General features: G+C 50.2%; 1 protein-coding gene across 1 annotated transcript in view; it reads left to right on the forward strand.

The window, feature by feature from the left end:
- The first annotated feature begins 652 nt into the window (after positions 1-652).
- Positions 653-22,328, forward strand: part of ccm2l (CCM2 like scaffold protein) — a 49,818-nt gene continuing 28,142 nt past the window's right edge. Inside the window, exons 1-2 of the mRNA XM_045692863.1 lie at positions 653-785; positions 18,029-18,196. Coding sequence (XP_045548819.1) covers positions 753-785; positions 18,029-18,196 — 201 coding nt within the window. The 5' untranslated portion in view covers positions 653-752. The remainder of the gene's footprint in view (positions 786-18,028; positions 18,197-22,328) is intronic.

Consider the following 22,328-nt stretch of genomic DNA (forward strand, 5'->3'; position numbering starts at 1 on the left):
GTGGTGTGTGTTCTGTTCCGGGCTTCTACACCTGCATTGCTTGCTGTTTGGGGTTTTAGGCTGGGTTTCTGTACAGCACTTTGAGATATCAGCTGATGTAAGAAGGACTTTATAAATACATTTGATTTGATTTGATTTGTTCTGTGGTGTGTTCTTGTTTGCTTGAATAGATGACTGTGTATATACTACTGTGTCTGAATGCAGTGTGTGTGTGTGTGTGTGTGTGTGTGTGTGTGTGTGTGTACAGTGTGTGTGTGTGTACAGTGTGTACAGTGTGTACAGTGTGTGTGCAGTGTGTGTGTGTGTGTGCAGAGTGCAGTGTGTATACAGTGTGTGTGTGCTGTGTGTGTCTTAATCAGCATGAAGGCATGCATATGTGCTTGTGTGTGTTTATTCCTCTGTTATCAGGTCAGGCTGTGTGTGTGTGTGTGTGTGTGTGTGTGTGTGTGTGTGTGTGTGTGTGTGTGTGTGTGTGTGTGTGTGTGTGTGTGTGTGTGTGTGTGTGTGTGTGTGTGTGTGTGTGTTGGTGTGCATGCGTTTGTCTCTCTGTCTTTGTTAGTTTATTATCAGACTCTGGTGGAGTTTCCTGTCTAACAGGAAGTGGGCTTCCTACGACTCTCCTGTGCTCCTGAGGTCTTTGTTGAGTGCCAGGAACACACAAACACATCCCAGCCGTCAGCCCGTAGCCCAAAACCAGCCCGCAGCTCACAGGGAGACACCACTTATCACACACACCACGGCCTACTACAGGGATGGACTATGAGCCCACTAAGAAAGCCAAGAAGGTAAGTTCTGTTCATGTTCTGTCATGTTCAAGCCCATTAGGTGAAAGGTTTTCCTCAGGCAAAGGGTTCTGGCTACAGAGGTAGAGTGACACAGTCAAGATGGCCGTCATTCTATTGTTTCGGCCTTTGGCGGTGCGGTTTGCATTGTTTACTGTTTGTGTGTGTGTGTGTGTGTGTGTGTGTGTGTGTGTGTGTGTGTGTGTGTGTGTGTGTGTGTGTGTGTGTGTGTGTGTGTGTGTGTGTGTGTGTGTGTGTGTGTGTGTGAGTGTGTGTGTGACAGTAGGCTACAACAGCTCTAATGTGTTTTCTGGTTCACCGATAGATTTAGCTTGAAAGTGGAATCCGCTGTAAAGGGAAACAGTACCAACTCTCTGCCCCACCGCCGATGTTATTTGGTTTTGTTTTCTTGATGAAACGGCGGTGGCAGTTTCACCGTTAAGGATTCCAGATTTAATGTTGCTGTTATCAGGGCTCCTCGAGTGGCGCAGAGGTCTGAGGCACTGCATCTCAGTGCAAGAGGTGTTACTACAGTCCCTGGTTTGAATCCAGGCTGTATCACATCCGGCCGTGATTGGGAGTCCCATAAAGGCGGCGCACAATTGGCCCAGCGTCGTCCGGGTTTGACCGGGAGTAGGCCGTCATTATAAATAAGAATTTGTTCTTAACTGACGTGCCTGGTTAAATAAAGGTTAAATAAAAAGAAAAATATATATATATATATATATATCAGATTTCTTTCAAATGAATATGAATGGCCAGTAACTGCTCTGGTGGCTGGTGGATCATCATTTAGATAGTAGATTAAGGAGGCATTATAAACTCATGGTTTTAATAGAGAGCCTAGACTATCGATCACAGTAGCCTACGGAACAATGAAGAGGCGATAGCCACAGATACACTGCACATAAACAAACACAAACGCGTCATGGTTGCTGGGGCATGTGACCAGTGTGTTAAGATGTGCTGGTTAAACCAGTGGATCTCTAATAGTGTGTGTGTGTGTGTGTCATGTCATCTGTCGCCCTCTGAGTGAGCTGTTAGTCCCATTACACACACATACACACCATTCTGTCCCTCTCTCCCGTCTCAGGCTCTGTCTCTCTCTGAGTGAGTTGTCTCTCCCGTCTCAGACTCTGTCTCTCTCTGAGTGAGTGGTCAGTCCAGTCTCAGGCTCTGTCTCTCTCTGAGTGAGTTGTCAGTCCAGTCTCCGGCTCTGTCTCTCTCTGAGTGAGTGGTCAGTCCAGTCTCAGGCTCTGTCTCTCTCTGAGTGAGTTGTCAGTCCAGTCTCAGGCTCTGTCTCTCTCTGAGTGAGTTGTCTGTCCAGTCTCAGGCTCTGTCTCTCTCTGAGTGAGTTGTCTCTCCCGTCTCAGGCTCTGTCTCTCTCTGAGTGAGTTGTCTGTCCAGTCTCAGGCTCTGTCCCTCTCTGAGTTAGTTGTCTCTCCCGTCTCAGGCTCTGTCTCTCTCTGAGTGAGTTGTCTGTCCAGTCTCAGGCTCTGTCCCTCTCTGAGTGAGTTGTCTCTCACGTCTCAGGCTCTGTCTCTCTCTGAGTGAGTTGTCAGTCCCATCTCTCTCTGAGTGAGTTGTCAGTCCTATCTCTCTCTGAGTGAGTTGTCTCTCCCGTCTCAGGCTCTGTCTCTCTCTGAGTGAGTTGTCTGTCCCGTCTCAGGCTCTGTCTCTCTCTGAGTGAGTTGTCTGTCCAGTCTCAGGCTCTGTCTCTCTCTGAGTGAGTTGTCTGTCCAGTCTCAGGCTCTGTCTCTCTCTGAGTGAGTTGTCTCTCCCGTCTCAGGCTCTGTCTCTCTCTGAGTGAGTTGTCTCTCCCGTCTCAGGCTCTGTCTCTCTCTGAGTGAGTTGTCAGTCCAGTCTCAGGCTCTGTCTCTCTTTTGAGTGAGTTGTCAGTCCAGTCTCAGGCTCTGTCTCTCTCTGAGTGAGTTGTCTCTCCCGTCTCAGGCTCTGTCTCTCTCTGAGTGAGTTGTCAGTCCAGTCTCAGGCTCTGTCTCTCTCTGAGTTAGTTATCTCTCCCGTCTCAGGCTCTGTCTCTCTCTGAGTTAGTTGTCTCTCCCTTCTCAGGCTCTGTCTCTCTCTGAGTGAGTGGTCAGTCCAGTCTCAGGCTCTGTCCCTCTCTGAGTGAGTTGTCTCTCACGTCTCAGGCTCTGTCTCTCTCTGAGTGAGTTGTCAGTCCAGTCTCCGGCTCTGTCTCTCTCTGAGTGAGTTGTCAGTCTAGTCTCAGGCTCTGTCTCTCTCTGAGTGAGTTGTCTGTCCAGTCTCAGGCTCTGTCCCTCTCTGAGTGAGTTGTCTGTCCAGTCTCAGGCTCTGTCTCTCTCTGAGTGAGTTGTCTCTCCCGTCTCAGGCTCTGTCTCTCTCTGAGTGAGTTGTCTCTCCCGTCTCAGGCTCTGTCTCTCTCTGAGTGAGTTGTCTGTCCAGTCTCAGGCTCTGTCCCTCTCTGAGTTAGTTGTCTCTCCCGTCTCAGGCTCTGTCTCTCTCTGACTGAGTTGTCTGTCCAGTCTCAGGCTCTGTCCCTCTCTGAGTGAGTTGTCTCTCCCGTCGCAGGCTCTGTCTCTCTCTGAGTGAGTTGTCAGTCCCATCTCTCTCTGAGTGAGTTGTCAGTCCCATCTCTCTCTGAGTGAGTTGTCTGTCCAGTCTCAGGCTCTGTCTCTCTCTGAGTGAGTTGTCTCTCCCGTCTCAAACTCTGTCTCTCTCTGAGTGAGTGGTCTGTCCAGTCTCAGGCTCTGTCTCTCTCTGAGTGAGTTGTCTGTCCAGTCTCAGGCTCTGTCTCTCTCTGAGTGAGTTGTCTCTCCCGTCTCAGGCTCTGTCTCTCTCTGAGTGAGTTGTCTCTCCCGTCTCAGGCTCTGTCTCTCTCTGAGTGAGTTGTCAGTCCAGTCTCAGGCTCTGTCTCTCTCTGAGTGAGTTGTCTCTCCCGTCTCAGGCTCTGTCTCTCTCTGAGTGAGTTGTCAGTCCAGTCTCAGGCTCTGTCTCTCTCTGAGTGAGTTGTCTCTCCCGTCTCAGGCTCTGTCTCTCTCTGAGTGAGTTGTCAGTCCAGTCTCAGGCTCTGTCTCTCTCTGAGTGAGTTGTCAGTCCAGTCTCAGGCTCTGTCTCTCTTTGAGTGAGTTGTCAGTCCAGTCTCAGGCTCTGTCTCTCTCTGAGTGAGTTGTCTCTCCCGTCTCAGGCTCTGTCTCTCTCTGAGTGAGTTGTCAGTCCCATCTCTCTCTGAGTGAGTTGTCAGTCCTATCTCTCTCTGAGTGAGTTGTCTGTCCAGTCTCAGGCTCTGTCTCTCTCTGAGTGAGTTGTCTCTCCCGTCTCAAACTCTGTCTCTCTCTGAGTGAGTGGTCTGTCCAGTCTCAGGCTCTGTCTCTCTCTGAGTGAGTTGTCTGTCCAGTCTCAGGCTCTGTCTCTCTCTGAGTGAGTTGTCTCTCCCGTCTCAGGGTCTGTCTCTCTCTGAGTGAGTTGTCTCTCCCGTCTCAGGCTCTGTCTCTCTCTGAGTGAGTTGTCAGTCCAGTCTCAGGCTCTGTCTCTCTCTGAGTGAGTTGTCTCTCCCGTCTCAGGCTCTGTCTCTCTCTGAGTGAGTTGTCAGTCCAGTTTCAGGCTCTGTCTCTCTCTGAGTGAGTTGTCAGTCCAGTCTCAGGCTCTGTCTCTCTTTGAGTGAGTTGTCAGTCCAGTCTCAGGCTCTGTCTGTCTCTGAGTGAGTTGTCTCTCCCGTCTCAGGCTCTGTCTCTCTCTGAGTGGTCAGTCCAGTCTCAGGCTCTGTCTCTCTCTGAGTGAGTTGTCAGTCCAGTCTCAGGCTCTGTCTCTCTCTGAGTTAGTTATCTCTCCCATCTCAGGCTCTGTCTCTCTCTGAGTTAGTTGTCTCTCCCTTCTCAGGCTCTGTCTCTCTCTGAGTGAGTGGTCAGTCCAGTCTCAGGCTCTGTCCCTCTCTGAGTGAGTTGTCTCTCACGTCTCAGGCTCTGTCTCTCTCTGAGTGAGTTGTCAGTCCAGTCTCCGGCTCTGTCTCTCTCTGAGTGAGTTGTCAGTCTAGTCTCAGGCTCTGTCTCTCTCTGAGTGAGTTGTCTGTCCAGTCTCAGGCTCTGTCCCTCTCTGAGTGAGTTGTCTGTCCAGTCTCAGGCTCTGTCTCTCTCTGAGTGAGTTGTCTCTCCCGTCTCAGGCTCTGTCTCTCTCTGAGTGAGTTGTCTGTCCAGTCTCAGGCTCTGTCCCTCTCTGAGTTAGTTGTCTCTCCCGTCTCAGGCTCTGTCTCTCTCTGAGTGAGTTGTCTGTCCAGTCTCAGGCTCTGTCCCTCTCTGAGTGAGTTGTCTCTCCCGTCGCAGGCTCTGTCTCTCTCTGAGTGAGTTGTCAGTCCCATCTCTCTCTGAGTGAGTTGTCAGTCCCATCTCTCTCTGAGTGAGTTGTCTGTCCAGTCTCAGGCTCTGTCCCTCTCTGAGTGAGTTGTCTCTCCCGTCGCAGGCTCTGTCTCTCTCTGAGTGAGTTGTCAGTCCCATCTCTCTCTGAGTGAGTTGTCAGTCCCATCTCTCTCTGAGTGAGTTGTCAGTCCAGTCTCAGGCTCTGTCTCTCTCTGAGTGAGTTGTCTGTCCAGTCTCAGGCTCTGTCTCTCTCTGAGTGAGTTGTCTCTCCCGTCTCAGGCTCTGTCTCTCTCTTAGTGAGTTGTCTGTCCAGTCTCAGGCTCTGTCTCTCTCTGAGTGAGTTGTCTCTCCCGTCTCTGGCTCTGTCTCTCTCTGAGTGAGTTGTCTGTCCAGTCTCAGGCTCTGTCTCTCTCTGAGTGAGTTGTCTGTCCAGTCTCAGGCTTTGTCTCTCTCTGAGTGAGTTGTCTGTCCAGTCTCAGGCTCTGTCTCTCTCTGAGTTAGTTGTCTCTCCCGTCTCAGGCTCATTCTCTCTCTGAGTGAGTTGTCTGTCCAGTCTCAGGCTCTGTCCCTCTCTGAGTTAGTTGTCTCTCCCGTCTCAGGCTCTGTCTCTCTCTGAGTGAGTTGTCTGTCCAGTCTCAGGCTCTGTCCCTCTCTGAGTGAGTTGTCAGTCCAGTCTCAGGCTCTGTCTCTCTCTGAGTGAGTTGTCAGTCCAGTCTCAGGCTCTGTCTCTCTCTGAGTGAGTTGTCAGTCCAGTCTCAGGCTCTGTCTCTCTCTGAGTGAGTTGTCAGTCCCATCTCTCTTTGAGTGATTTGTCTCTCCCGTCTCAGGATCTGTCTCTCTCTGAGTGAGTTGTCTGTCCAGTCTCAGGCTCTGTCCCTTTCTGAGTGAGTTGTCTCTCCCGTCTCAGGCTCTGTCTCTCTCTGAGTGAGTTGTCAGTCCCATCTCTCTCTGAGTGAGTTGTCAGTCCCATCTCTCTCTGAGTGAGTTGTCTCTCCCGTCTCAAACTCTGTCTCTCTCTGAGTGAGTGGTCTGTCCAGTCTCAGGCTCTGTCTCTCTCTGAGTGAGTTGTCTGTCCAGTGTCAGGCTCTGTCTCTCTCTGAGTGAGTTGTCTCTCCCGTCTCAGGCTCTGTCTCTCTCTGAGTGAGTTGTCTCTCCAGTCTCAGGCTCTGTCTCTCTCTGAGTGAGTTGTCTGTCCAGTCTCAGGCTCTGTCCCTCTCTGAGTGAGTTGTCTCTCGCGTCTCAGGCTCTGTCTCTCTCTGAGTGAGTTGTCAGTCCCATCTCTCTCTGAGTGAGTTGTCAGTCCCATCTCTCTCTGAGTGAGTTGTCTGTCCAGTCTCAGGCTCTTTCTCTCTCTGAGTGAGTTGTCTCTCCCGTCTCAAACTCTGTCTCTCTCTGAGTGAGTGGTCTGTCCAGTCTCAGGCTCTGTCTCTCTCTGAGTGAGTTGTCTGTCCAGTCTCAGGCTCTGTCTCTCTCTGAGTGAGTTGTCTCTCCCGTCTCAGGCTCTGTCTCTCTCTTAGTGAGTTGTCTGTCTAGTCTCAGGCTCTGTCTCTCTCTGAGTGAGTTGTCTGTCCAGTCTCAGGCTCTGTCCCTCTCTGAGTGAGTTGTCTCTCGCGTCTCAGGCTCTGTCTCTCTCTGAGTGAGTTGTCAGTCCCATCTCTCTCTGAGTGAGTTGTCAGTCCCATCTCTCTCTGAGTGAGTTGTCTGTCCAGTCTCAGGCTCTTTCTCTCTCTGAGTGAGTTGTCTCTCCCGTCTCAAACTCTGTCTCTCTCTGAGTGAGTGGTCTGTCCAGTCTCAGGCTCTGTCTCTCTCTGAGTGAGTTGTCTGTCCAGTCTCAGGCTCTGTCTCTCTCTGAGTGAGTTGTCTCTCCCGTCTCAGGCTCTGTCTCTCTCTTAGTGAGTTGTCTGTCTAGTCTCAGGCTCTGTCTCTCTCTGAGTGAGTTGTCTCTCCCGTCTCAGGCTCTGTCTCTCTCTGAGTGAGTTGTCTGTCCAGTCTCAGGCTCTGTCTCTCTCTGAGTGAGTTGTCTGTCCAGTCTCAGGCTTTGTCTCTCTCTGAGTGAGTTGTCTGTCCAGTCTCAGGCTCTGTCTCTCTCTGAGTTAGTTGTCTCTCCCGTCTCAGGCTCTGTCTCTCTCTGAGTGAGTTGTCTGTCCAGTCTCAGGCTCTGTCCCTCTCTGAGTGAGTTGTCTCTCCCGTCTCAGGCTCTGTCTCTCTCTGAGTGAGTTGTCAGTCCCATCTCTCTCTGAGTGAGTTGTCAGTCCCATCTCTCTCTGAGTGAGTTGTCTGTCCAGTCTCAGGCTCTGTCTCTCTCTGAGTGAGTTGTCTCTCCCGTCTCAAACTCTGTCTCTCTCTGAGTGAGTGGTCTGTCCAGTCTCAGGCTCTGTCTCTCTCTGAGTGAGTTGTCTCTCCCGTCTCAGGCTCTGTCTCTCTCTGAGTGAGTTGTCAGTCCAGTCTCAGGCTCTGTCTCTCTCTGAGTGAGTTGTCAGTCCAGTCTCAGGCTCTGTCTCTCTCTGAGTGAGTTGTCAGTCCAGTCTCAGGCTCTGTCTCTCTCTGAGTGAGTTGTCTGTCCAGTCTCAGGCTCTGTCTCTCTCTGAGTGAGTTGTCTCTCCCGTCTCAGGCTCTGTCTCTCTCTGAGTGAGTTGTCAGTCCCATCTCTCTCTTAGTGAGTTGTCAGTCCCATCTCTCTCTGAGTGAGTTGTCTGTCCAGTCTCAGTCTCTGTCTCTCTCTGAGTGAGTTGTCTCTCCCGTCTCAGGCTCTGTCCCTCTCTGAGTGAGTTGTCTCTCCCGTTTCAGGCTCTGTCTCTCTCTGAGTGAGTTGTCAGTCCCATCTCTCTCTGAGTGAGTTGTCAGTCCCATCTCTCTCTGAGTGAGTTGTCTCTCCCGTCTCAGGCTCTGTCTCTCTCTGAGTGAGTTGTCAGTCCAGTCTCAGGCTCTGTCTCTCTCTGAGTGAGTTGTCAGTCCAGTCTCAGGCTCTGTCTCTCTCTGAGTGAGTTGTCAGTCCAGTCTCAGGCTCTGTCTCTCTCTGAGTGAGTTGTCTGTCCAGTCTCAGGCTCTGTCTCTCTCTGAGTGAGTTGTCTGTCCAGTCTCAGGCTCTGTCTCTCTCTGAGTTAGTTGTCTCTCCCGTCTCAGGCTCTGTCTCTCTCTGAGTGAGTTGTCAGTCCAGTCTCAGGCTCTGTCTCTCTCTGAGTGAGTTGTCAGTCCAGTCTCAGGCTCTGTCTCTCTCTGAGTGAGTTGTCTGTCCAGTCTCAGGCTCTGTCTCTCTCTGAGTGAGTTGTCAGTCCCATCTCTCTCTGAGTGAGTTGTCTCTCCCGTCTCAGGCTCTGTCTCTCTCTGAGTGAGTTGTCAGTCCCATTTCTCTCTCAGTGAGTTGTCTGTCCAGTCTCAGGCTCTGTCTCTCTCTGAGTGAGTTGTCTCTCCCGTCTCAAACTCTGTCTCTCTCTGAGTGAGTGGTCTGTCCAGTCTCAGGCTCTGTCTCTCTCTGAGTGAGTTGTCAGTCCCATCTCTCTCTGAGTGAGTTGTCAGTCCCATCTCTCTCTGAGTGAGTTGTCTGTCCAGTCTCAGGCTCTGTCTCTCTCTGAGTGAGTTGTCTCTCCCGTCTCAAACTCTGTCTCTCTCTGAGTGAGTGGTCTGTCCAGTCTCAGGCTCTGTCTCTCTCTGAGTGAGTTGTCAGTCCCATCTCTCTCTGAGTGAGTTGTCAGTCCCATCTCTCTCTGAGTGAGTTGTCTGTCCAGTCTCAGGCTCTGTCTCTCTCTGAGTGAGTTGTCTGTCCAGTCTCAGGCTCTGTCCCTCTCTGAGTGAGTTGTCTCTCCCGTTTCAGGCTCTGTCTCTCTCTGAGTGAGTTGTCAGTCCCATCTCTCTCTGAGTGAGTTGTCTGTCCAGTCTCAGGCTCTGTCTCTCTCTAATTGAGTTGTCTCTCCCGTCTCAAACTCTGTCTCTCTCTGAGTGAGTGGTCTGTCCAGTCTCAGGCTCTGTCTCTCTCTGAGTGAGTTGTCTCTCCCGTCTCAAACTCTGTCTCTCTCTGAGTGAGTTGTCTCTCCCGTCTCAGGCTCTGTCTCTCTCTGAGTGAGTTGTCTCTCCCGTCTCAGGCTCTGTCTCTCTCTGAGTGAGTTGTCTGTCCAGTTTCAGGCTCTGTCTCTCTCTGAGTGAGTTGTCTCTCCCGTCTCAGGCTCTGTCTCTCTCTGAGTGAGTTGTCTGTCCAGTCTCAGGCTCTGTCTCTCTCTGAGTGAGTTGTCTGTCCAGTCTCAGGCTCTGTCTCTCTCTGAGTGAGTTGTCTGTCCACTCTCAGGCTCTGTCTCTCTCGGAGTTAGTTGTCTCTCCCGTCTCAGGCTCTGTCTCTCTCTGAGTGAGTTGTCAGTCCAGTCTCAGGCTCTGTCTCTCTCTGAGTGAGTTGTCAGTCCAGTCTCAGGCTCTGTCTCTCTCTGAGTGAGTTGTCTCTCCCGTCTCAGGCTCTGTCTCTCTCTGAGTGAGTTGTCAGTCCAGTCTCAGGCTCTGTCTCTCTCTGAGTGAGTTGTCAGTCCAGTCTCAGGCTCTGTCTCTCTCTGAGTGAGTTGTCAGTCCAGTCTCAGGCTCTGTCTCTCTCTGAGTGAGTTGTCTGTCCTGTCTCAGGCTCTGTCTCTCTCTGAGTGAGTTGTCTGTCCAGTCTCAGGCTCTGTCTCTCTCTGAGTGAGTTGTCTGTCCTGTCTCAGGCTCTGTCTCTCTCTGAGTGAGTTGTCTGTCCAGTCTCAGGCTCTGTCTCTCTCTGAGTTAGTTGTCTCTCCCGTCTCAGGCTCTGTCTCTCTCTGAGTGAGTTGTCAGTCCAGTCTCAGGCTCTGTCTCTCTCTGAGTGAGTTGTCAGTCCAGTCTCAGGCTCTGTCTCTCTCTGAGTGAGTTGTCTGTCCAGTCTCAGGCTCTGTCTCTCTCTGAGTGAGTTGTCTCTCCCGTCTCAGGCTCTGTCTCTCTCTGAGTGAGTTGTCAGTCCCATCTCTCTCTGAGTGAGTTGTCAGTCCCATCTCTCTCTGAGTGAGTTGTCTGTCCAGTCTCAGGCTCTGTCTCTCTCTGAGTGAGTTGTCTCTCCCGTCTCAAACTCTGTCTCTCTCTGAGTGAGTGGTCTGTCCAGTCTCAGGCTCTGTCTCTCTCTGAGTGAGTTGTCTGTCCAGTCTCAGGCTCTGTCTCTCTCTGAGTGAGTTGTCTCTCCCGTCTCAGGCTCTGTCCCTCTCTGAGTGAGTTGTCTCTCCCGTTTCAGGCTCTGTCTCTCTCTGAGTAAGTTGTCAGTCCCATCTCTCTCTGAGTGAGTTGTCAGTCCCATCTCTCTCTGAGTGAGTTGTCTCTCCCGTCTCAGGCTCTGTCTCTCTCTGAGTGAGTTGTCAGTCCAGTCTCAGGCTCTGTCTCTCTCTGAGTGAGTTGTCAGTCCAGTCTCAGGCTCTGTCTCTCTCTGAGTGAGTTGTCAGTCCAGTCTCAGGCTCTGTCTCTCTCTGAGTGAGTTGTCTGTCCAGTCTCAGGCTCTGTCTCTCTCTGAGTGAGTTGTCTGTCCAGTCTCAGGCTCTGTCTCTCTCTGAGTTAGTTGTCTCTCCCGTCTCAGGCTCTGTCTCTCTCTGAGTGAGTTGTCAGTCCAGTCTCAGGCTCTGTCTCTCTCTGAGTGAGTTGTCAGTCCAGTCTCAGGCTCTGTCTCTCTCTGAGTGAGTTGTCTGTCCAGTCTCAGGCTCTGTCTCTCTCTGAGTGAGTTGTCTCTCCCGTCTCAGGCTCTGTCTCTCTCTGAGTGAGTTGTCTCTCCCGTCTCAGGCTCTGTCTCTCTCTGAGTGAGTTGTCTGCCCAGTCTCAGGCTCTGTCCCTCTCTGAGTGAGTTGTCTCTCCCGTCTCAGGCTCTGTCTCTCTCTGAGTGAGTTGTCTGTCCAGTCTCAGGCTCTGTCCCTCTCTGAGTGAGTTGTCTCTCCCATCTCAGGCTCTGTCTCTCTCTGAGTGAGTTGTCAGTCCCATCTCTCTCTGAGTGAGTTGTCAGTCCCATCTCTCTCTGAGTGAGTTGTCAGTCCCATCTCTCTCTGAGTGAGTTGTCTCTCCCGTCTCAGGCTCTGTCTCTCTCTGAGTGAGTTGTCAGTCCAGTCTCAGGCTCTGTCTCTCTCTGAGTGAGTTGTCAGTCCAGTCTCAGGCTCTGTCTCTCTCTGAGTGAGTTGTCAGTCCAGTCTCAGGCTCTGTCTCTCTCTGAGTGAGTTGTCTGTCCAGTCTCAGGCTCTGTCTCTCTCTGAGTGAGTTGTCTGTCCAGTCTCAGGCTCTGTCTCTCTCTGAGTGAGTTGTCTGTCCAGTCTCAGGCTCTGTCTCTCTCTGAGTTAGTTGTCTCTCCCGTCTCAGGCTCTGTCTCTCTCTGAGAGAGTTGTCAGTCCAGTCTCAGGCTCTGTCTCTCTCTGAGTGAGTTGTCTGTCCAGTCTCAGGCTCTGTCCCTCTCTGAGTGAGTTGTCTGTCCAGTCTCAGGCTCTGTCTCTCTCTGAGTGAGTTGTCTCTCCCGTCTCAGGCTCTGTCTCTCTCTGAGTGAGTTGTCAGTCCCATCTCTCTCTGAGTGAGTTGTCAGTCCCATCTCTCTCTGAGTGAGTTGTCTGTCGTTCTCAGGCTCTGTCTCTCTCTGAGTGAGTTGTTTCTCCCGTCTACAACTCTGTCTCTCTCTGAGTGAGTGGTCTGTCCAGTCTCAGGCTCTGTCTCTCTCTGAGTGAGTTGTCAGTCCAGTCTCAGGCTCTGTCTCTCTCTGAGTGAGTTGTCTGTCCAGTCTCAGGCTCTGTCTCTCTCTGAGTGAGTTGTCTCTCCCGTTTCAGGCTCTGTCTCTCTCTGAGTGAGTTGTCAGTCCCATCTCTCTCTGAGTGAGTTGTCTGTCCAGTCTCAGGCTCTGTCTCTCTCTGAGTGAGTTGTCTCTCCCGTCTCAAACTCTGTCTCTCTCTGAGTGAGTGGTCTGTCCAGTCTCAGGCTCTGTCTCTCTCTGAGTGAGTTGTCTCTCCCGTCTCAGGCTCTGTCTCTCTCTGAGTGAGTTGTCAGTCCAGTCTCAGGCTCTGTCTCTCTCTGAGTGAGTTGTCAGTCCAGTCTCAGGCTCTGTCTCTCTCTGAGTGAGTTGTCAGTCCAGTCTCAGGCTCTGTCTCTCTCTGAGTGAGTTGTCTGTCCAGTCTCAGGCTCTGTCTCTCTCTGAGTGAGTTGTCTCTCCCGTCTCAGGCTCTGTCTCTCTCTGAGTGAGTTGTCAGTCCCATCTCTCTCTTAGTGAGTTGTCAGTCCCATCTCTCTCTGAGTGAGTTGTCTGTCCAGTCTCAGTCTCTGTCTCTCTCTGAGTGAGTTGTCTCTCCCGTCTCAGGCTCTGTCCCTCTCTGAGTGAGTTGTCTCTCCCGTTTCAGGCTCTGTCTCTCTCTGAGTGAGTTGTCAGTCCCATCTCTCTCTGAGTGAGTTGTCAGTCCCATCTCTCTCTGAGTGAGTTGTCTCTCCCGTCTCAGGCTCTGTCTCTCTCTGAGTGAGTTGTCAGTCCAGTCTCAGGCTCTGTCTCTCTCTGAGTGATTTGTCAGTCCAGTCTCAGGCTCTGTCTCTCTCTGAGTGAGTTGTCAGTCCAGTCTCAGGCTCTGTCTCTCTCTGAGTGAGTTGTCTGTCCAGTCTCAGGCTCTGTCTCTCTCTGAGTGAGTTGTCTGTCCAGTCTCAGGCTCTGTCTCTCTCTGAGTTAGTTGTCTCTCCCGTCTCAGGCTCTGTCTCTCTCTGAGTGAGTTGTCAGTCCAGTCTCAGGCTCTGTCTCTCTCTGAGTGAGTTGTCAGTCCAGTCTCAGGCTCTGTCTCTCTCTGAGTGAGTTGTCTGTCCAGTCTCAGGCTCTGTCTCTCTCTGAGTGAGTTGTCAGTCCCATCTCTCTCTGAGTGAGTTGTCTCTCCCGTCTCAGGCTCTGTCTCTCTCTGAGTGAGTTGTCAGTCCCATTTCTCTCTCAGTGAGTTGTCTGTCCAGTCTCAGGCTCTGTCTCTCTCTGAGTGAGTTGTCTCTCCCGTCTCAAACTCTGTCTCTCTCTGAGTGAGTGGTCTGTCCAGTCTCAGGCTCTGTCTCTCTCTGAGTGAGTTGTCAGTCCCATCTCTCTCTGAGTGAGTTGTCAGTCCCATCTCTCTCTGAGTGAGTTGTCTGTCCAGTCTCAGGCTCTGTCTCTCTCTGAGTGAGTTGTCTCTCCCGTCTCAAACTCTGTCTCTCTCTGAGTGAGTGGTCTGTCCAGTCTCAGGCTCTGTCTCTCTCTGAGTGAGTTGTCAGTCCCATCTCTCTCTGAGTGAGTTGTCAGTCCCATCTCTCTCTGAGTGAGTTGTCTGTCCAGTCTCAGGCTCTGTCTCTCTCTGAGTGAGTTGTCTGTCCAGTCTCAGGCTCTGTCCCTCTCTGAGTGAGTTGTCTCTCCCGTTTCAGGCTCTGTCTCTCTCTGAGTGAGTTGTCAGTCCCATCTCTCTCTGAGTGAGTTGTCTGTCCAGTCTCAGGCTCTGTCTCTCTCTAATTGAGTTGTCTCTCCCGTCTCAAACTCTGTCTCTCTCTGAGTGAGTGGTCTGTCCAGTCTCAGGCTCTGTCTCTCTCTGAGTGAGTTGTCTCTCCCGTCTCAAACTCTGTCTCTCTCTGAGTGAGTTGTCTCTCCCGTCTCAGGCTCTGTCTCTCTCTGAGTGAGTTGTCTCTCCCGTCTCAGGCTCTGTCTCTCTCTGAGTGAGTTGTCTGTCCAGTTTCAGGCTCTCTCTTCTCTCTGAGTGAGTTGTCTCTCCCGTCTCAGGCTCTGTCTCTCTCTGAGTGAGTTGTCTGTCCAGTCTCAGGCTCTGTCTCTCTCTGAGTGAGTTGTCTGTCCAGTCTCAGGCTCTGTCTCTCTCTGAGTGAGTTGTCTGTCCACTCTCAGGCTCTGTCTCTCTCGGAGTTAGTTGTCTCTCCCGTCTCAGGCTCTGTCTCTCTCTGAGTGAGTTGTCAGTCCAGTCTCAGGCTCTGTCTCTCTCTGAGTGAGTTGTCAGTCCAGTCTCAGGCTCTGTCTCTCTCTGAGTGAGTTGTCTCTCCCGTCTCAGGCTCTGTCTCTCTCTGAGTGAGTTGTCAGTCCAGTCTCAGGCTCTGTCTCTCTCTGAGTGAGTTGTCAGTCCAGTCTCAGGCTCTGTCTCTCTCTGAGTGAGTTGTCAGTCCAGTCTCAGGCTCTGTCTCTCTCTGAGTGAGTTGTCTGTCCTGTCTCAGGCTCTGTCTCTCTCTGAGTGAGTTGTCTGTCCAGTCTCAGGCTCTGTCTCTCTCTGAGTGAGTTGTCTGTCCTGTCTCAGGCTCTGTCTCTCTCTGAGTGAGTTGTCTGTCCAGTCTCAGGCTCTGTCTCTCTCTGAGTTAGTTGTCTCTCCCGTCTCAGGCTCTGTCTCTCTCTGAGTGAGTTGTCAGTCCAGTCTCAGGCTCTGTCTCTCTCTGAGTGAGTTGTCAGTCCAGTCTCAGGCTCTGTCTCTCTCTGAGTGAGTTGTCTGTCCAGTCTCAGGCTCTGTCTCTCTCTGAGTGAGTTGTCTCTCCCGTCTCAGGCTCTGTCTCTCTCTGAGTGAGTTGTCAGTCCCATCTCTCTCTGAGTGAGTTGTCAGTCCCATCTCTCTCTGAGTGAGTTGTCTGTCCAGTCTCAGTCTCTGTCTCTCTCTGAGTGAGTTGTCTCTCCCGTCTCAAACTCTGTCTCTCTCTGAGTGAGTGGTCTGTCCAGTCTCAGGCTCTGTCTCTCTCTGAGTGAGTTGTCTGTCCAGTCTCAGGCTCTGTCTCTCTCTGAGTGAGTTGTCTCTCCCGTCTCAGGCTCTGTCCCTCTCTGAGTGAGTTGTCTCTCCCGTTTCAGGCTCTGTCTCTCTCTGAGTAAGTTGTCAGTCCCATCTCTCTCTGAGTGAGTTGTCAGTCCCATCTCTCTCTGAGTGAGTTGTCTCTCCCGTCTCAGGCTCTGTCTCTCTCTGAGTGAGTTGTCAGTCCAGTCTCAGGCTCTGTCTCTCTCTGAGTGAGTTGTCAGTCCAGTCTCAGGCTCTGTCTCTCTCTGAGTGAGTTGTCAGTCCAGTCTCAGGCTCTGTCTCTCTCTGAGTGAGTTGTCTGTCCAGTCTCAGGCTCTGTCTCTCTCTGAGTGAGTTGTCTGTCCAGTCTCAGGCTCTGTCTCTCTCTGAGTTAGTTGTCTCTCCCGTCTCAGGCTCTGTCTCTCTCTGAGTGAGTTGTCAGTCCAGTCTCAGGCTCTGTCTCTCTCTGAGTGAGTTGTCAGTCCAGTCTCAGGCTCTGTCTCTCTCTGAGTGAGTTGTCTGTCCAGTCTCAGGCTCTGTCTCTCTCTGAGTGAGTTGTCTCTCCCGTCTCAGGCTCTGTCTCTCTCTGAGTGAGTTGTCTCTCCCGTCTCAGGCTCTGTCTCTCTCTGAGTGAGTTGTCTGTCCAGTCTCAGGCTCTGTCCCTCTCTGAGTGAGTTGTCTCTCCCGTCTCAGGCTCTGTCTCTCTCTGAGTGAGTTGTCTGTCCAGTCTCAGGCTCTGTCCCTCTCTGAGTGAGTTGTCTCTCCCATCTCAGGCTCTGTCTCTCTCTGAGTGAGTTGTCAGTCCCATCTCTCTCTGAGTGAGTTGTCAGTCCCATCTCTCTCTGAGTGAGTTGTCAGTCCCATCTCTCTCTGAGTGAGTTGTCTCTCCCGTCTCAGGCTCTGTCTCTCTCTGAGTGAGTTGTCAGTCCAGTCTCAGGCTCTGTCTCTCTCTGAGTGAGTTGTCAGTCCAGTCTCAGGCTCTGTCTCTCTCTGAGTGAGTTGTCAGTCCAGTCTCAGGCTCTGTCTCTCTCTGAGTGAGTTGTCTCTCCCGTCTCAGGCTCTGTCTCTCTCTGAGTGAGTTGTCAGTCCAGTCTCAGGCTCTGTCTCTCTCTGAGTGAGTTGTCTGTCCAGTCTCAGGCTCTGTCTCTCTCTGAGTTAGTTGTCTCTCCCGTCTCAGGCTCTGTCTCTCTCTGAGTGAGTTGTCTCTCCAGTCTCAGGCTCTGTCTCTCTCTGAGTGAGTTGTCTGTCCAGTCTCAGGCTCTGTCTCTCTCTGAGTGAGTTGTCTGTCCAGTCTCAGGCTCTGTCCCTCTCTGAGTGAGTTGTCTCTCCCGTCTCAGGCTCTGTCTCTCTCTGAGTGAGTTGTCAGTCCCATCTCTCTCTGAGTGAGTTGTCAGTCCCATCTCTCTCTGAGTGAGTTGTCTGTCGTTCTCAGGCTCTGTCTCTCTCTGAGTGAGTTGTTTCTCCCGTCTACAACTCTGTCTCTCTCTGAGTGAGTGGTCTGTCCAGTCTCAGGCTCTGTCTCTCTCTGAGTGAGTTGTCAGTCCAGTCTCAGGCTCTGTCTCTCTCTGAGTGAGTTGTCTGTCCAGTCTCAGGCTCTGTCCCTCTCTGAGTGAGTTGTCTCTCCCGTTTCAGGCTCTGTCTCTCTCTGAGTGAGTTGTCTCTCCCCAACTCTGTCTCTCTCTGAGTGAGTGGTCTGTCCAGTCTCAGGCTCTGTCTCTCTCTGAGTGAGTTGTCTCTCCCGTCTCAAACTCTGTCTCTCTCTGAGTGAGTTGTCTCTCCCGTCTCAGGCTCTGTCTCTCTCTGAGTGAGTTGTCTCTCCCGTCTCAGGCTCTGTCTCTCTCTGAGTGAGTTGTCTGTCCAGTTTCAGGCTCTGTCTCTCTCTGAGTGAGTTGTCTCTCCCGTCTCAGGCTCTGTCTCTCTCTGAGTGAGTTGTCTGTCCAGTCTCAGGCTCTGTCTCTCTCTGAGTGAGTTGTCTGTCCAGTCTCAGGCTCTGTCTCTCTCTGAGTGAGTTGTCTGTCCACTCTCAGGCTCTGTCTCTCTCGGAGTTAGTTGTCTCTCCCGTCTCAGGCTCTGTCTCTCTCTGAGTGAGTTGTCTCTCCTGTCTCAGGCTCTGTCTCTCTCTGAGTTAGTTGTCTCTCCCGTCTCAGGCTCTGTCTCTCTCTGAGTGAGTGGTCTGTCCAGTCTCAGGCCCTGTCCCTCTCTGAGTGAGTTGTCTCTCCAGTCTCAGGCTCTGTCTCTCTCTGAGTGAGTTGTCTGTCCCGTCTCTCTCTGAGTGAGTTGTCTGTCCAGACTCAGGCTCTGTCCCTCTCAGAGTGCTGCTGGAGTCTGTTGTTCATTACTCAGCCTTGACTTGCTGTTGAATTCACACAACAACAACAAAAACATGTAATACTTCACCAGTAGACTGTAATACTTCACCAGTAGACATTTACTGGTGTTTTAAGACTTCAGAAAGCATGTTCCTACACACTCTTCAGTTTAGCTTATTAAAAAAAAATAGTTTATGATTTTTATATTAAATTTGTTACATCAATCGGCGTCGATCAGATAGAGTATGGAGTTGGGAAATTTTCAGATGTCTCAGGTCTTGTGCACCCCCCCATCAAGCGTCTGGTCGACCCCTCCACACTATACCCCACTACCCCAGTATGAAATAAAAAAAACGCCCTCTTGCCCTCTCTCTATCTCTTACTTCTTCTCTCCCTACCTGTCCTTCTCTCTCTCTCTCTCTCTCTCTCTTTCTCCATCTCCTTCTCTCTCTCTTCCTCCCTCTCCTTCTCTCTCTCTCTCTTCCTCCCTCTCCTTCTCTCTCTCTCTTCCTCCATCTCCTTCTCTCTCTCTCTTCCTCCATCTCCTTCTCTCTCTCTCTCTCCCTACCTCTCCTTCTCTCTCTCTCTCTCCCTACCTCTCCTTCTCTCTCTCTCTCTTCCTCCATCTCCTTCTCTCTCTCTCTTCCTCCATCTCCTCTCTCTCTCTTCCTCCATCTCCTTCTCTCGCTCTCTCCCTTCATCTCCTTCTCTCTCTCTCTCCCTCTCTCTCTCTCTCTCTCTCTCTCTCCCTACCTCTCCTTCTCTCTCTCTCTCTCCCTACCACTCCTTCTCTCTCTCTCTCTCCCTACCTCAATCTCCTTCTCTCTCTCTCTTCCTCCCTCTCCTCTTCTCTTCTCTCTCTCTTCCTCCCTCTCCTCTCCTCCCTCTCCTCTCTCTCCTCTCTCTCTCTTCTTCCTCAGGGTTTTGTATCACCCATCAAGCTCCTGGTCTTCTCTAAGTCGGGGCGCAGACAGACAGACAGGAGTAGTGTGTCCCGTAGACCACTCCACACCGTACCCCTCTACCCTCCAGACTTCCTCATCCACCCGGAGAGACTCATCTATGACTATGTAGAGAAGGAGGTCAAGGTGAGACGTCAACTAATCAATCTATAGTTGTATCAAAGGTGAGGAGGACACATCATCTAGACTTATAGATAATAGACTTGCAAACACAGACATAGACTCTTGTCTCAAACACAGACATAGACTCTGTCTCAAACACAGACATAGACTCTGTCTCAAACACAGACATAGACTCTGTCTCAAACACAGACATAGACTCTGTCTCAAACACAGACATAGACTCTGTCTCAAACACAGACATAGCCTCTGTCTCAAACGCAAGTGTGGATGTTACTAGAGAAGATGTCTTGTGTTTGGGACACAACCAGACATACCATTGTACTTCCTCCTCCTCAGTTCCTGGGTTACCTTCTGTGCTCGTTTCGAGGCAAGCAACACTGAACAAAGGGCGAGAGCACCAGCTGTTCCTGACGACTGTGTGATCACGCTCTCAGTAGTTGATGTGAGTAAGACCTTTAAACAGGTTAACATTCGCAATGCCGCAGGCCAGATGGAATACCGGGATGCGTACAAGCTGGCAAGTGTCTTCACAGACATTTTCAACCTCTCCCTGACCCAGTCTGTAATACCTACATGTTTCAAGTAGACCGCCATAGTCCCTGTGCCCAAGAACGCCATGGTAACTTGCCTAAATGACTATCACCCTGTAGCGCTCACATCTGTAGCCATGAAATGCTTTTAAAGGCTGGTCATGGCTGGTCATGGCTCACATCAACACCATCATCCCAGACACATTGCACCCACTCCGATTACCATACTACCCCAACTCATCCACAGATGACGCAATCTCTATTGCGCTCCATGCTGCCCTTTCCCACCTGGACAAGAGGAACACCTACGTGAGAATGCTGTTCATTGACTACAGCGTAGCGTTCAACACTATAGTGCCCTCCAAGCTCATCACTAAGCTCAGGACCCTGGGACTAGGGTTGAAAGTAAGGCGGTACAGTCCGGTAGTGCATCCTGGGTAAAAGAAATAGTGGGGGGGTGGGGGTACGCTGTAGTGTAAAACAAAAACCGAGACGTCCACAGACAGCATTGGATTCTGGTCTATAGTCAAATGTTGTTACACTTTTTTGGTGTTTTGTGTAACAAATGTCTATTTCATTCACCGTTTATTAATTGTTTATTAATTGTTTATTCACCGTTTATTCTCTGTTTTTTATTTTATTTCATTCACCGCTGTTTTTTGGAGGCTTGAAATATGTTTCATGTGGATGAACGTGAGTCGGATCCCCTTTTGAAGTGATTTTGTTTGACAATCAGATGAAAACATGATGACCGGTTGTGTTCATGCCACAATAAAAAGGGTCATACAGTGTAAAAGTAAAAAAAAAGGACAAATCTTTATGACAGAGATGCTATTGATTTAATAGGGATTCTAAATAGAATTCTATGAGCGTTTTACTTTCTTAAAAGAGAGAAGATGTTTAAACCAGTTGTTAGGAAAACTGTTGAGTAGCTGTTGAAGCTTACATTGTTCTGTGTCGGTCGAACCTCTGTCTGGTGGAAAGGTCACTTTTCAAAGTGCCATGCTTCAATTCAGAAGGATGTCTAATATTAAATTATTTGCAAACAGCAATTGTTTCGTTACCAAACAAGACACTCTGGTTTGACAGTGGAGAAATATGGTAAGATTGCCTGTTTCTCTGTCCATTCTTCTTCCTTTAAACTGCTATTTTTATCATGCCCACTTTCTTCTGAGACTTTTTTCAGAATGACATTTTCTCTTTACTGCAAGCTTTTTTTATACCAAGAAATATAAAAATCAAATGTTATATATATAAAAAAAACGCCACATAAGTCATAGACTGTTCTCTCTGCTACCGCACGGCGAGAGGTACCAAGGCACCAAATCTGGAACCAACAGGACCCTGAACAGCTTCTACCCCCAAATCATAAGACTGATAAATACTTAGTTAAATAGTTAAACAAATTGACCAGCATTGACCCTTCTTTCACAAACTTTTTGGACTCATCACATACGATGCTGCTACTGTTCACCATCTGTCACTTTATTGCTCGTTATATGTACAGTACATATCTACCTCAATTACCTAATACCCCTGCACATTGTGTCCTGGTACCCTGTGTATAAAGCCATGTTATTACCTCGTACCCCTGCACATTGTGTCCTGGTACCCTGTGTATAAAGCCATATTATTACCCCGTACCCCTGCACATTGTGTCCTGGTACCCTGTGTAAAACCATGTTATGTTACTCATTGTGTATTTATTATTACTTTTATTACTGTGTTTTACTTTTCTATTATTTCTCTATTTTCTTTCTCTCAACATTGTTGGGAAGGGCCCGTCAGCATTTCACTGTTAGTCTACACCTGTTGTTTCTCTCAACATTGTTGGGAAGGGCCCGTCAGCATTTCACTGTTAGTCTACACCTGTTGTTTCTCTCAACATTGTTGGGAAGGGCCCGTCAGCATTTCACTGTTAGTCTACACCTGTTGTTTCTCTCTACATTGTTGGGAAGGGCCCGTCAGCATTTCACTGCTAGTCTACACCTGTTGTTTCTCTCTACATTGTTGGGAAGGGCCCGTCAGCATTTCACTGTTAGTCTACACCTGTTGTTTCTCTCTACATTGTTGGGAAGGGCCCGTCAGCATTTCACTGTTAGTCTACACCTGTTGTTTCTCTCTACATTGTTGGGAAGGGCCCGTCAGCATTTCACTGTTAGTCTACACCTGTTGTTTCTCTCTACATTGTTGGGAAGGGCCCGTCAGCATTTCACTGTTAGTCTACACCTGTTGTTTCTCTCTACATTGTTGGGAAGGGCCCGTCAGACATTTCACTGTTAGTCTACACCTGTTGTTTCTCTCTACATTGTTGGGAAGGGCCCGTCAGCATTTCACTGCTAGTCTACACCTGTTGTTTCTCTCTACATTGTTGGGAAGGGCCCGTCAGCATTTCACTGTTAGTCTACACCTGTTGTTTCTCTCTACATTGTTGGGAAGGGCCCGTCAGCATTTCACTGTTAGTCTACACCTGTTGTTTCTCTCTACATTGTTGGGAAGGGCCCTTCAGCATTTTACTGTTAGTCTACACCTGTTGTTTCTCTCTACATTGTTGGGAAGGGCCCGTCAGCATTTCACTGTTAGTCTACACCTGTTGTTTCTCTCTACATTGTTGGGAAGGGCCCGTCAGCATTTCACTGTTAGTCTACACCTGTTGTTTCTCTCTACATTGTTGGGAAGGGCCCGTCAGCATTTCACTGTTAGTCTACACCTGTTGTTTCTCTCTACATTGTTGGGAAGGGCCCGTCAGCATTTCACTGTTAGTCTACACCTGTTGTTTCTCTCTACATTGTTGGGAAGGGCCCGTCAGCATTTCACTGTTAGTCTACACCTGTTGTTTCTCTCTACATTGTTGGGAAGGGCCCGTCAGCATTTCACTGTTAGTCTACACCTGTTGTTTCTCTCTACATTGTTGGGAAGGGCCCGTCAGCATTTCACTGTTAGTCTACACCTGTTGTTTCTCTCTACATTGTTGGGAAGGGCCCGTCAGCATTTCACTGTTAGTCTACACCTGTTGTTTCTCTCTACATTGTTGGGAAGGGCCCGTCAGCATTTCACTGTTAGTCTACACCTGTTGTTTCTCTCTACATTGTTGGGAAGGGCCCGTCAGCATTTCACTGTTAGTCTACACCTGTTGTTTCTCTCTACATTGTTGGGAAGGGCCCGTCAGCATTTCACTGTTAGTCTACACCTGTTGTTTCTCTCTACATTGTTGGGAAGGGCCCGTCAGCATTTCACTGTTAGTCTACACCTGTTGTTTCTCTCTACATTGTTGGGAAGGGCCCGTCAGCATTTCACTGTTAGTCTACACCTGTTGTTTCTCTCTACATTGTTGGGAAGGGCCCGTCAGCATTTCACTGTTAGTCTACACCTGTTGTTTCTCTCTACATTGTTGGGAAGGGCCCGTCAGCATTTCACTGTTAGTCTACACCTGTTGTTTCTCTCTACATTGTTGGGAAGGGCCCGTCAGCATTTCACTGTTAGTCTACACCTGTTGTTTCTCTCTACATTGTTGGGAAGGGCCCGTCAGCATTTCACTGTTAGTCTACACCTGTTGTTTCTCTCTACATTGTTGGGAAGGGCCCGTCAGCATTTCACTGTTAGTC

This window comes from Salmo salar, chromosome ssa13 (assembly GCF_905237065.1).
Source record: "Salmo salar chromosome ssa13, Ssal_v3.1, whole genome shotgun sequence".
Taxonomy (NCBI): domain Eukaryota; kingdom Metazoa; phylum Chordata; class Actinopteri; order Salmoniformes; family Salmonidae; genus Salmo; species Salmo salar.